We start from the raw sequence: 13,999 nt of genomic DNA, 5'->3' as shown, positions 1-13,999 counted from the left end.
ACTCTGCCAGAGGTGGTGGTGGTGGGGGGGAACCGCGACTCTGCCGGTGGTGGTGGTGGGGGGGGGGGAACCGCGACTCTGCCGGTGGTGGGGGGGGGGGGAACCGCGACTCTGCCGGTGGTGGGGGGGGGGGGGAACCGCGACTCTGCCAGAGGTGGTGGTGGTGGGGGGGAACCGCGACTCTGCCAGAGGTGGTGGTGGTGGTGGGGGGGGGGAACCGCGACTCTGCCAGAGGTGGTGGTGGTGGTGGTGGGGGGGAACCGCGACTCTGCCAGAGGTGGTGGTGGTGGTGGTGGGGGGGAACCGCGACTCTGCCAGAGGAGGTGGTGGTGGTGGTGGGGGGGAACCGCGACTCTGCCAGAGGTGGTGGTGGTGGTGGTGGGGGGGAACCGCGACTCTGCCAGAGGAGGTGGTGGTGGTGGGGGGGAACCGCGACTCTGCCAGAGGAGGTGGTGGTGGTGGTGATGGGGGGGGGGGAACCGCGACTCTGCCAGAGGTGGTGGTGGGGGGGAACCGCGACTCTGCCAGAGGAGGTGGTGGTGGTGGGGGGGAACCGCGACTCTGCCAGAGGAGGTGGTGGTGGTGGGGGGGAACCGCGACTCTGCCAGAGGAGGTGGTGGTGGTGGGGGGGAACCGCGACTCTGCCAGAGGAGGTGGTGGTGGTGGGGGGGAACCGCGACTCTGCCAGAGGAGGTGGTGGTGGTGGGGGGGAACCGCGACTCTGCCAGAGGAGGTGGTGGTGGTGGGGGGGAACCGCGACTCTGCCAGAGGTGGTGGTGGTGGGGGGGAACCGCGACTCTGCCAGAGGTGGGGGGGGGGTGGGGAACCACGACTCTGCCAGAGGTGGTGGTGGTGGTGGGGGGAACCGCGACTCTGCCAGAGGTGGTGGTGGTGGGGGGGAACCGCGACTCTGCCAGAGGTGGTGGTGGTGGGGGGAACCGCGACTCTGCCAGAGGTGGTGGTGGTGGTGGGGGGAACCGCGACTCTGCCAGAGGTGGTGGTGGGGGGGAACCACGACTCTGCCGGAGGTGGGGGGGACGACCGCGACTCTGCCGGAGGTGGGGGGGACGACCGCGACTCTGCCGGAGGTGGGGGGGGGGGGCCGCGACTCTGCCGGAGGTGGGGGGGGGGGGCCGCGACTCTGCCGGAGGTGGGGGGGGGGGGCCGCGACTCTGCCGGAGGTGGGGCCGCGACTCTGCCGGAGGTGGGGGGGGGGCCGCGACTCTGCCGGAGGTGGGGGGGGGCGACCGCGACTCTGCCGGAAGTGGGGGGGGGCGACCGCGACTCTGCCGGAGGTGGGGGGGGGCGACCGCGACTCTGCCGGAAGTGGGGGGGGGGGGCGACCGCGACTCTGCCGGAGGTGGGGGGGGGGGGGGACACGCGACTCTGCCGGAGGTGGGGGGGGGCGACCGCGACTCTGCCGGAGGTGGGGGGGGGCGACCGCGACTCTGCCGGAGGTGGGGGGGCAACAGAAACTCTGCCGGAGGTGGTGGTTGTTCAGTGACTTGGACGGTAATGGTGGTTGATCAGCAACTCTGCCACTAATGGTGGTTAATCAGTGACTTCACTGGTGGTGGGGGATGACTCTGATGAGCCTTGCATGAGGGGGAAAGCCGCCCGCATGATTTATTCATTGTGCAGAGGGCTCCATCCGTGCCCCCGCAGGTGATCCATAAATAAGTGATGAAGCAGAAGCAATATAAAGAGACCGGCAAGAAGTGGAAAGTTCAGCCCACATGTCCCACCCCATGACACCTGGCTCACTGCTGGCCGAGGCTACACCTACGACTGGAGCAGACCCTCGAATACAGGAACTGAAAAGAAGGCTCCTCAAAGAGATGGAGCCAGAGAGGCCATATTGTGTGCACCTTGCTCCATGGTTCTTCTTGTCCCTGTTCGCCCCCATAGTCCTGCAATCCCACCGGCTCGTGAATGTGCCCCCTCATTTGTGGGCTGCATGTGGACATCTAGGTTCTGTCTGATGAGTGAACTTCTCGTCTACACGTTCTTCCATTAATCAATACACACTAATTAATGACGGTTGATTCCAAACTCCAATTTATTTTGGGGAAACACATGCGCCTCACAGCTTCACCTCTACATGCCCCGTGCTGTAACACAACATATCAGAGTCGCCGCCTCTCATCACAGAACAGAGCACAAGACCTTGACCTAAATCCTCTTGGAGTAAATATCCGTCCCAGATATTCACAACTGATGTTCAATAAAGCAAGCGGTGTCCGAGCCGGAAATGATCAGCATGGACAAGACAGGAGACATTGCAGTCCATAAACTGTACAGCAAGAGGAGATGGGACAAGACGGCTCCCAACATCTGCAGAACATCAGGGACACAACCAACCTCCATTATCTCCACAACTATCCAACCCCATCATCTCCTGCCACCAGGGACACAACTATCCAACCCCATCATCTCCTGCCACCAGGGACACAACTATTCAACCCTCATCATCTCCTGCCACCAGGGACACAACTATTCAACCCCCATCATCTCCTGCCACCAGGGACACAACTATTCAACCCCCATCATCTCCTGCCACCAGGGACACAACTATTCAACCCCCATCATCTCCTGCCACCAGGGACACAACTATTCAACCCCCATCATCTCCTGCCACCAGGGACACAACTATTCAACCCCCATCATCTCCTGCCACCAGGGACACAACTATTCAACCCCCATCATCTCCTGCCACCAGGGACACAACTACCCAACCCCATCATCTCCTACCACCAGGGACACAACTATCCAACCCCATCATCTCCTGCCACCAGGGACACAACTACCCAACCCCAATCATCTCCTGCCAGCAGGGACACAACCATCCAACCCCATCATCTCCTGCCACCAGGGACACAACTACCCAACCCCAATCATCTCCTGCCAGCAGGGACACAACCATCCAACCCCATCATCTCCTGCCAGCAGGGACACAACCATCCAACCCCATCATCTCCTGCCACCAGGGACACAACTATCCAACCCCATCATCTCCTGCCAGCAGGGACACAACTATCCAACCCCATCATCTCCTGCCAGCAGGGACACAACCATCCAACCCCATCATCTCCTGCCAGCAGGGACACAACCATCCAACCCCATCATCTCCTGCCAGCAGGGACACAACCATCCAACCCCATCATCTCCTGCCAGCAGGGACACAACCATCCAACCCCATCATCTCCTGCCACCAGGGACACAGCTACTCAACCCCCATCATCTCCTGCCACCAGGGACACAGCTACTCAACCCCCATCATCTCCTGCCACCAGGGACACAACTACCCAACCCCATCATCTCCTGCCACCAGGGACACAACTACTCAACCTCCATCATCTCCTGCCATCAGGGACACAACTACCCAACCCCATCATCTCCTGCCACCAGGGACACAACTATCCAACCCCATCATCTCCTACCACCAGGGACACAACCATCCAACCCCATCATCTCCTGCCACCAGGGACACAACGAACGAACCCCATCATCTCCAGCCACCAGGGACACAACGAACCCCATCATCTCCAGCCATCAGGGACACAACGAACCCCATCATCTCCAGCCACCAGGGACACAACTATCCAACCCCATCATCTCCTGCCACCAGGGTCACAACTATCCAACCCCATCATCTCCTGCCACCAGGGACACAACGAACCCCATCATCTCCAGCCGCCAGGGACACAACGAACCCCATCATCTCCTGCCACCAGGGACACAACCATCCAACCCCATCATCTCCTGCCACCAGGGTCACAACTATCCAACCCCATCATCTCCTGCCACCAGGGACACAACGAACCCCATCATCTCCAGCCGCCAGGGACACAACGAACCCCATCATCTCCTGCCACCAGGGACACAACCATCCAACCCCATCATCTCCTGCCACCAGGGACACAACCATCCAACCCCATCATCTCCTGCCACCAAGGACACAACGAACGAACCCCATCATCTCCTGCCACCAGGGACACAACCATCCAACCCCATCATCTCCTACCACCAGGGACACAACTATCCAACCCCATCATCTCCTGCCACCAGGGACACAACTATCCAACCCCATCATCTCCTGCCACCAGGGACACAACTATCCAACCCCATCATAAACCTGCCACCAAGGACACAACTACCCAACCCCCATCATCTCCTGCCACCAGGGTCACAACTATCCAACCCTCATCATCTCCTGCCACTTGGGACACAACTATTTGACCCCCATCATCTCTTTGCCACCAAGGACACAGCTATTCAACCTCCATCATCTCCTGCCACCAGAGACACAACCATCCAACCCCATCATCTCCTGCCACCAGGGACACAACTATCCAATCCCCATCATCTCCTGCCACCAGGGACACAACTACTCAACCTCCATCATCTCCTGCCACCAGGGACACAACTACTCAACCTCCATCATCTCCTGCCACCAGGGACACAACTATCCAACCCCCATCATCTCCTGCCACCAGGGACACAACTATCCAACCCCATCATCTCCTGCCACCAGGGACACAACTATCCAATCCCCATCATCTCCTGCTACCAAGGACACAACGAACGAACCCCATCATCTCCTGCCACCAGGGACACAACTATCCAATCCCCATCATCTCCTGCTACCAAGGACACAACGAACGAACCCCATCATCTCCTGCCACCAGGGACACAACTATCCAATCCCCATCATCTCCTGCTACCAAGGACACAACGAACGAACCCCATCATCTCCTGCCACCAGGGACACAACTATCCAATCCCATCATCTCCTGCCACCAGGGACACAACTATCCAATCCCCATCATCTCCTGCCAGCAGGGACACAACTATCCAACCCCATCATCTCCTGCCACCAGGGACACAGCTACTCAACCTCCATCATCTCCTGCCACCAGGGACACAACTATCCAATCCCCATCATCTCCTGCTACCAAGGACACAACGAACGAACCCCATCATCTCCTGCCACCAGGGACACAACTATCCAATCCCATCATCTCCTGCCACCAGGGACACAACTATCCAATCCCCATCATCTCCTGCCAGCAGGGACACAACTATCCAACCCCATCATCTCCTGCCACCAGGGACACAGCTACTCAACCCCCATCATCTCCTGCCACCAGGGACACAACTACCCAACCCCATCATCTCCTGCCACCAGGGACACAACTATCCAACCCCATCATCTCCTGCTACCAAGGACACAACGAACGAACCCCATCATCTCCTGCCACCAGGGACACAACTATCCAATCCCATCATCTCCTGCCACCAGGGACACAACTATCCAATCCCCATCATCTCCTGCCACCAGGGACACAACTATTCAACCCCCATCATCTCCTGCCACCAGGGACACAACTATTCAACCCCCATCATCTCCTGCCACCAGGGACACAACTACCCAACCCCATCATCATGTCTCTGCAGGAAGATCAGCTTGGTGCAGCAGAGGAAAAATGAAGTAGTCGCTCAAAAGGATGTGACATCCGGATATTACTGGTCACAGGAAAGGCAATGAGATTCTAGGAGGAATAGATCCTGTACAGTATCTAGAAGACTTCTATGGGGCTGTGTATCCTGTACAGTATAGACTTCTATGGGGCTGTGTATCCGGTACAGTATAGACTTCTATGGGGCTGTGTATCCTGTACAGTATAGACTTCTATGGGGCGGTGTATTGTGTACAGTACCTATAGACTTCTATGGGGCGGTGTATCCTGTACAGTATAGACTTCTATGGGGCGGTGTATTGTGTACAGTACCTATAGACTTCTATGGGGCGGTGTATCCTGTACAGTATAGACTTCTATGGGGCGGTGTATTGTGTACAGTACCTATAGACTTCTATGGGGCGGTGTATCCTGTACAGTATAAACTTCTATGGGGAAGTGTATCCTGTACAGTATAAACTTCTATGGGGCGGTGTATCCTGTACAGTATAGACTTCTATGGGGCGGTGTATTGTGTACAGTATCTATAGACTTCCATGGGGCAGTGTATCCTGTACAGTATAGACTTCTATGGGGCGGTGTATTGTGTACAGTATCTATAGAACTCTATGGGGCAGTGTATCCTGTACAGTATCTATAGACCTCTATGGGGTGGTGCATCCTGTACAGTATCTATAGACTTCTATGGGACGTTGTATTCTGAACAGTATCTATAGACCTCTATGGGGCAGTGTATGCTGTACAGTATTTATAGACTTCTATGGAGCGATGTATCCGGTATACCAGGGGTCTCAAACACGCGGCCCCTCCGTCTGCTTCATGCGGCCCACAGGCACCATAGAAGCCTTGACTATTGCGGACCGGTCCAGGAGCCGTGGACATCAGCGCTTTAGCTCAGTGTGTTGCTGCGCAGAAACCGGCTCTCTGCACAGCAATACCAATGCCAGCCGCCGGCCTATCAGAGGCCAGCAACTGACATCTGCGCATGGCAGTGACGTCATAAGCCGCTGCACCGGGACGCAGATGTCAGCTGCTGCCCTCTGATAGGCCGGCGGCTGGCATTGGTATTGCTGTGCAGAGAGCCGGTTTCTGCGCAGCAACACACTGAGCTAAAGCGCTGATGTCCACGGCTCCTGGACCGGTCCGCAATAGTCAAGGCTTCTATGGTGCCTGTGGGCCGCATGAAGCAGACGGAGGGGCCGCGTGTTTGAGACCCCTGGTATACCGGATACATCGCTCCATAGAAGTCTATAAATACTGTACAGCATACACTGCACTACAGCGCTGATGTACGCGGCTCCTGGACTGGGCCGAAGAGTCAAGGGGTCTATGGTGCCTGCGGGCCGCATATGCAGAAAGGACGCCGAGGGAACGGAGGACAGGTGAGAAGAATGTTTTTTTTCTCTGCTGTGTGTATGTGAAGAACGGCACAGGGAACATATCCACAATATGGGGACCTAGATGGGGGCGTTACGACAAGATGGGGACCAGGATGGGGCAGTGTATGCTGTACAGTATCTATAGACTTCTATGGAGCGGGGACATTACTACAAGATGAGGACCAAGATGGGGACATTACTACAAGATGGGGACATTACTACAAGATGAGGACCGGGATGGGGACATTACTACAAGAAGGGGACCAGGATGGGGACATTACTACAAGATGAGGACCAAGATGGGGACATTACTACAAGATGGGGACATTACTACAAGAAGGGGACCAGGATGGGGACATTACTACAAGAAGGGGACCAGGATGGGGACATTACTACAAGATGGGGACATTACTACAAGATGAGGACCGGGATGGGGACATAACTACAAGATGGGGACATTACTACAAGAAGGGGACCAGGATGGGGACATGACTACAAGAAGGGGACCAGGATGGGGACATTACTACAAGAAGGGGACCAGGATGGGGCATTATTACAAGATGGGGACCAGGATGGGGCATTATTACAAGATGGGGACCAGGATGGGGACATTACTACAAGATGGGGACATTACTACAAGATGGGGACCAGGATGGGGCACATTACTACAAGATGGTGACCAGGATGGGGCACATTACTACAAGATGGTGACCAGGATGGGGCACATTACTACAAGATGGGGACCAGGATGGGGCACATTACTACAAGATGGGGACCAGGATGGGGCGTTACTACAAGATGAGGACCAGGATGAGCCATTACTACAAGATGAGGACCAGGATGAGCCATTACTACAAGATGGGGACCAGGATGGGGCATTACTACAAGATGGGGACCAGGATGAGGCATTACTACAAGATGAGGACCAGGATGGGGCATTACTACAAGATGGGGACCAGGATGGGGCGTTACTACAAGATGGGGACCAGGATGGGGCACATTACTACAAGATGGGGACCAGGATGGGGCACATTACTACAAGATGGGGACCAGGATGGGGCACATTACTACAAGATGGGGACCAGGATGGGGCACATTACTACAAGATGAGGACCAGGATGGGGCACATTACTACAAGATGAGGACCAGGATGGGGCACATTACTACAAGATGAGGACCAGGATGGGGCACATTACTACAAGATGGGGACCAGGATGGGGCACATTACTACAAGATGGGGACCAGGATGGGGCACATTACTACAAGATGAGGACCAGGATGGGGCACATTACTACAAGATGGGGACCAGGATGGGGCACATTACTACAAGATGGGGACCAGGATGGGGCATTACTACAAGATGGGGACCAGGATGGGGCATTACTACAAGATGGGGACCAGGATGGGGCACATTACTACAAGATGAGGACCAGGATGGGGCACATTACTGCAAGATGGGGACCAGGATGGGGCATTACTACAAGATGGGGACCAGGATGGGGCATTACTACAAGATGGGGACCAGGATGGGGCACATTACTACAAGAAGGGGACCAGGATGGGGCACATTACTACAAGAAGGGGACCAGGATGGGGAACATTACTACAAGAAGGGGACCAGGATGGGGCACATTACTACAAGAAGGGGACCAGGATGGGGAACATTACTACAAGAAGGGGACCAGGACGGGGCACATTACTACAAGAAGGGGACCAGGATGGGGAATATTATTACAAGAAGGGCACCAGGATGGGGCACATTACTACAAGATGGGGACCAGGATAGGGCATTACTACAAGATGGGGACCAGTTCAAAGGGTGTATAGAAAAAAAAATGGTATCACTAAAAATGTCACTTTTTCATGCAAAGAATGCGGCCCCCCAAATTATTTTTTTTTCCGTGTGCAGCCCATATACCCAGCCGAGACCCCCTGCTGTGCACTATCTATAGACTTCTATGGGTCGTTGTATCCTGTACAGTATCTATAGACTTCTATGGGGCGTTCTATCCTGTACAGTATCTATAGACTTCTATGGGGCGGTGTATCCTGTAGAGCATCTATAGACTTCTATGGGGCAGTGTATCCTGTACAGTATCTATAGACTTCTATGGGGCAGTGTATCCTGTAGAGCATCTATAGACTTCTATGGGTCGTTGTATCCTGTACAGTATCTATAGACTTCTATGGGGCGTTCTATCCTGTACAGTATCTATAGACTTCTATGGGGCGGTGTATCCTGTAGAGCATCTATAGACTTCTATGGGGCAGTGTATCCTGTACAGTATCTATAGACTTCTATGGGGCAGTGTATCCTGTAGAGCATCTATAGACTTCTATGGGTCGTTGTATCCTGTACAGTATCTATAGACTTCTATGGGGCGTTCTATCCTGTACAGTATCTATAGACTTCTATGGGGCGGTGTATCCTGTAGAGCATCTATAGACTTCTATGGGGCAGTGTATCCTGTACAGTATCTATAGACTTCTATGGGGCGGTGTATCCTGTAGAGCATCTATAGACTTCTATGGGGCGGTGTATCCTGTAGAGCATCTATAGACTTCTATGGGGCGGTGTATCCTGTACAGTATCTATAGACTTCTATGGAGCGGTGTATCCTGTAGAGCATCTATAGACTTCTATGGGGCGGTGTATCCTGTAGAGCATCTATAGACTTCTATGGGGCGGTGTATCCTGTAGAGCATCTATAGACTTCTATGGGGTGGTGTATCCTGTAGAGCATCTATAGACTTCTATGGGGCGGTGTATCCTGTAGAGCATCTATAGACTTCTATGGGTCGGTGTATCCTGTAGAGCATCTATAGACTTCTATGGGTCGGTGTATCCTGTACAGCATCTATAGACTTCTATGAGGCCGTGTATCCTGCACAGTATCTATAGACTTCTATGGGTCGGTGTATCCTGTAGAGCATCTATAGACTTCTATGGGGCAGCCGCGTCTTAGATCAGACATATCCAGGTCTGTAAATGAATGTCTATGGCAGGCTGGTCCCCGTGTCTGCAGGAATCACTGAGGGCAGAGGCTGGCAGCTGTGCCTGGTTGGGATGTATGGTGCAGGGCCTGGAAGGTTTATACAATATTGATAGCAGAAGGCAGGAAGACAATAACCGGCGCACAGAGCACTTCCTGCAGAGCGTCCCTTGTGCCATAAGCACCAATCCCTCACTGTTCTGTTTACCTGGGTATTATAAGCCCTGTGCTGAGCAGCTGTACTACAACTCCCAGCATGCTCTGCTAGGTATAAGGCTTTGTGAGTGATCAGACATGATTCTCTGACGTATCTCGTCATCAGTATCAATAAGCACATCCAGGGGCCCGGGGTCCTCATGAGTCAGGTCTAAGGAAGTCAACCAAGCAGCCAATCAGAGCCCACCACCTGCGAAAACGGAGGTGCCCTGCGGTGTCCGCCCTCGGCCCCCCACACCCACAGCCGCCCGTCTCACCTTCTGGAGGCTGCTGGGGTTCAGCTGCGTTTTATCGATGATCTTTATAGCGACCTGAAAGCGAGAAAAAGATGACAGGTCACATGACGCTCAGGCCGCGAGCAGCCGGCGGCGCCCGTCAGGGCTCTCACCTCTCGCCCGGTCAGGACATGTCTCCCCAGCTTCACTTTTGCAAAGTTTCCCTTTCCGATGGTCCTCAGGAGCCTGTAATTGCCGACATGCGGCTCCTCGGGGGCGGAGCTCCGGGATCGAGCTCCTGGGGGGCGGGACGGCCAGGAGGCGGAGGAGGAAGAGGTGGTGGAGCCTTTCTCGGAGCGGGCAGAGCCAGTCTGTGGCGGAAAGTAACAAAATCGGGAGCTATGAATGGAAGCCGCTATAAATAAGACGCTGAATTAAAACTTCCGTTCACAAATTATCCTCCCCCGGGCGCTGACAGGAGAGCGCCTCCATTAATGAGCCTCCCCCTCACAAAATGTTCATTGAATTGTACGACGGAGGCGCCTCCATGTGGGGGACCCCGAGTGGGTGACAGCGAGGAACAATATATATATACATATATATATATATAGAGACCCCCAGTGTGGAACAAGCCCCCGCCCCAATGAAAGAGACAGCGTCTCCATCACCGGCTCACCGGCATCAGGAAAACACAGCGGCGAAAACACCGGCACCATGTAGAGATCACACCCACCGCTGCACCGCACGGACCAGGCCCCGATGTGACACCGGCACCAGCACTCACCGTCTCATTTATCCGCTCGCTGCCCGTGGAAGCACGAGACATGTTCAGGCCACAAGAGACAGCTCCAGCCCAGGGTCAATGAGACATCCTGCCCCGGCGGTGGCCCAGCCGGCGCTCTCACAGCATTCCTCTGCACCCCAGCAGGGGCTGTGAGGAGGATGGGGGTGAGGATGAGGAGGATGGGGGTGAGGGTGAGGATGAGGAGGACGGGGGTGAGGCTGAGGAGGATGGGGGTGAGGGCAGAGAGGAGGATGAGGAGGATGGGGGTGGCCTTCTCAGCAGCAGGGAGCTCTCCCCATCATCCGCGCTCTCCAGGCTCTGCGGTCCTTTAGGTCTCTGAGGCCTCGGCTCTCCTCCAGGACGCTCACTCCCTGGCTGTCTCCGGCTGTCTCTCCATGGTGCCCTGGCAGCTGTCTCTCTGGGCGGGGTCAGCTCTCTGACTGCCCCCTCCCCCTCCTACCTCTTAAACAGACAGTCCACACATCACTGACAATGAATGGGAGGCTCTGACAATGGCGGAGAGGGAGGAACCGGCAGCTGCTGGGGGACAGGGGGTCAATCACTGCGCATCCCCTGGAGAGTCCGGCACAGGAGGGGTTAATCTGACCCCTCAGACAACCCGGCAAGGAAGGGTTAATCTCTCCACATACTACGGAGCCTGGCACAGGAGGGGTTAATCTGACTACACACAGAGCCTGGCACAGGAGGGGTTAATCTCTCCACATACAGAGCCTGGCACAGGAGGGGTTAATCTGACTACACACAGAGCCTGGCACAAGAGGGGTTAATCTGACTACACAGAGCCTGGCACAGGAGGGGTTAATCTCTCCGCATACAGAGCCTGGCACAGGAGGGGTTAATCTGACTACACACAGAGCCTGGCACAAGAGGGGTTAATCTGACTACACACAGAGCCTGGCACAGGAGGGGTTAATCTCTCCACACACACAGAGCCTGGCACAGGAGGGGTTAATCTCTCCACATACAGAGCCTGGCACAGGAGGGGTTAATCTGACTACACACAGAGCCTGGCACAGGAGGGGTTAATCTGAATACACACAGAGCCTGGCACAGGAGGGGTTAATGTGACTACACACAGAGCCTGGCACAGGAGGGGTTAATCTGACTACACACAGGGCCTGGCACAGGAGGGGTTAATCTGACTACACACAGGGCCTGGCACAGGAGGGGTTAATCTCTCCACACACACACACAGAGCCTGGCACAGGAGGGGTTAATCTGACTACACACAGGGCCTGGCACAGGAGGGGTTAATCTGACTACACACAGGGCCTGGCACAGGAGGGGTTAATCTGAATACACACAGAGCCTGGCACAGGAGGGGTTAATCTGACCACACACAGGGCCTGGCACAGGAGGGGTTAATCTGACCGCACACAGGGCCTGGCACAGGAGGGGTTAATCTGAATACACACAGAGCCTGGCACAGGAGGGGTTAATCTGACCGCACACAGGGCCTGGCACAGGAGGGGTTAATCTGACTACACACAGGGCCTGGCACAGGAGGGGTTAATCTCTCCACACACACACACAGAGCCTGGCACAGGAGGGGTTAATCTGACCGCACACAGGGCCTGGCACAGGAGGGGTTAATCTGAATACACACAGAGCCTGGCACAGGAGGGGTTAATGTGACCACACACCGGGCCTGGCACAGGAGGGATTAATCTGACCACACACAGGGCCTGGCACAGGAGGGGTTAATCTGACCACACACAGAGCCTGGCACAGGAGGGGTTAATCTCTCCACACACAGGGCCTGGCACAGGAGGGGTTAATCTGAATACACACAGAGCCTGGCACAGGAGGGGTTAATCTGACCACACACAGGGCCTGGCACAGGAGGGGTTAATCTCTCCACACACAGGGCCTGGCACAGGAGGGGTTAATCTGACCACACACAGAGCCTGGCACAGGAGGGGTTAATCTCTCCACACACAGGGCCTGGCACAGGAGGGGTTAATCTCTCCACACACAGGGCCTGGCACAGGAGGGGTTAATCTCTCCACATACAGAGCCTGGCACAGGAGGGGTTAATCTCTCCACACACAGAGCCTGGCAAGGAAGGGTTAATCACTCCACATACAGAGCCTGGCACAGGAGGGGTTAATCTGACCACACACAGGGCCTGGCACAGGAGGGGTTAATCTGACCACACACAGGGCCTGGCACAGGAGGGGTTAATCTGACCACACACAGAGACTGGCAAGGAAGGGTTAATCTCTCCACACACAGAGCCTGGCAAGGAAGGGTTAATCTCTCCACATACAGAGCCTGGCACAGGAGGGGTTAATCTGACCACACAGAGCCTGGCACAAGAGGGGTTAATATAGAGACAGACATCGGCACAGGAGGGGTTAATCTCTCCACACAGGGCCTGGCACAGGAGGGGTTAATTTAGAGACACAGAGCCTGGCACGGGAGGGGTTAATCTCTCTCCACACACAGACATTGGCACAGGAGGGGTTACTGTAGTAGCGTCTCCCTGGGCTCCGGCAGTGAATTGGTCACTGCAGCGTCGGGTCAAGTCTTCCTGATGTGGGAAGGGTCAGAGATCGCTGCGGCCTATGATTGGTTACAGGATGGTCCTAGCGACAACCTTTGACCCAATCAACAACAGCAGGCGGGGCTAGGTCGTTCGAAACCCCCTAGTGACTGACGGCTGATAACTCCGCCCACAGGGGGGAGGAGTTGTGTTTGCGCATTCGTAAAAGCAATGAGTAATTGATGCCTATAGGACTGAGCAGCTCCCCCTCTTTTAGTTCCATTGCAATCACCCTAGAAAATTCGGGTATTGAAAAACTGCAGCGAAGTGGGAAGTACCATGATAGAGTGAGGGGTGTGTGATACCGTCTGATGAGCTATGTATCTAATCCTATCCTGCCTGATACTGGGTGTTCAGCTGTCCTAT

At 55.2% G+C, this 13,999-nt stretch overlaps 1 protein-coding gene across 4 annotated transcripts in view; it reads right to left on the bottom strand.

Moving 5' to 3' along the window:
- The window catches only part of MARK4 (microtubule affinity regulating kinase 4), a 59,768-nt gene extending 47,753 nt beyond the window's left edge, over nt 1-12,015 (bottom strand). The window contains exons 1-3 of one of the 4 annotated variants that reach the window (XM_073642081.1): nt 11,068-12,015; nt 10,457-10,654; nt 10,326-10,379 (exon numbers count right to left, since the gene is read on the bottom strand). In XM_073642081.1, the coding sequence (XP_073498182.1) occupies nt 10,326-10,379; nt 10,457-10,654; nt 11,068-11,109 (294 nt within the window). In that variant the 5' untranslated portion in view covers nt 11,110-12,015. The remainder of the gene's footprint in view (nt 1-10,325; nt 10,380-10,456; nt 10,655-11,067) is intronic. The other 3 variants (XM_073642083.1, XM_073642082.1, XM_073642084.1) reach the window with 3 other exon arrangements.
- Between the last annotated feature and the right edge of the window lie 1,984 nt (nt 12,016-13,999).

The sequence above is a fragment of the Phyllobates terribilis genome, unplaced genomic scaffold (assembly GCF_046119375.1).
Source record: "Phyllobates terribilis strain yellow unplaced genomic scaffold, ASM4611937v1 Scaffold_7__3_contigs__length_470593459, whole genome shotgun sequence".
Taxonomy (NCBI): Eukaryota; Metazoa; Chordata; class Amphibia; order Anura; family Dendrobatidae; genus Phyllobates; species Phyllobates terribilis.
Note: the sequence above shows the minus strand (reverse complement) of the source record. Positions and strands in the feature narration are given on the sequence as shown.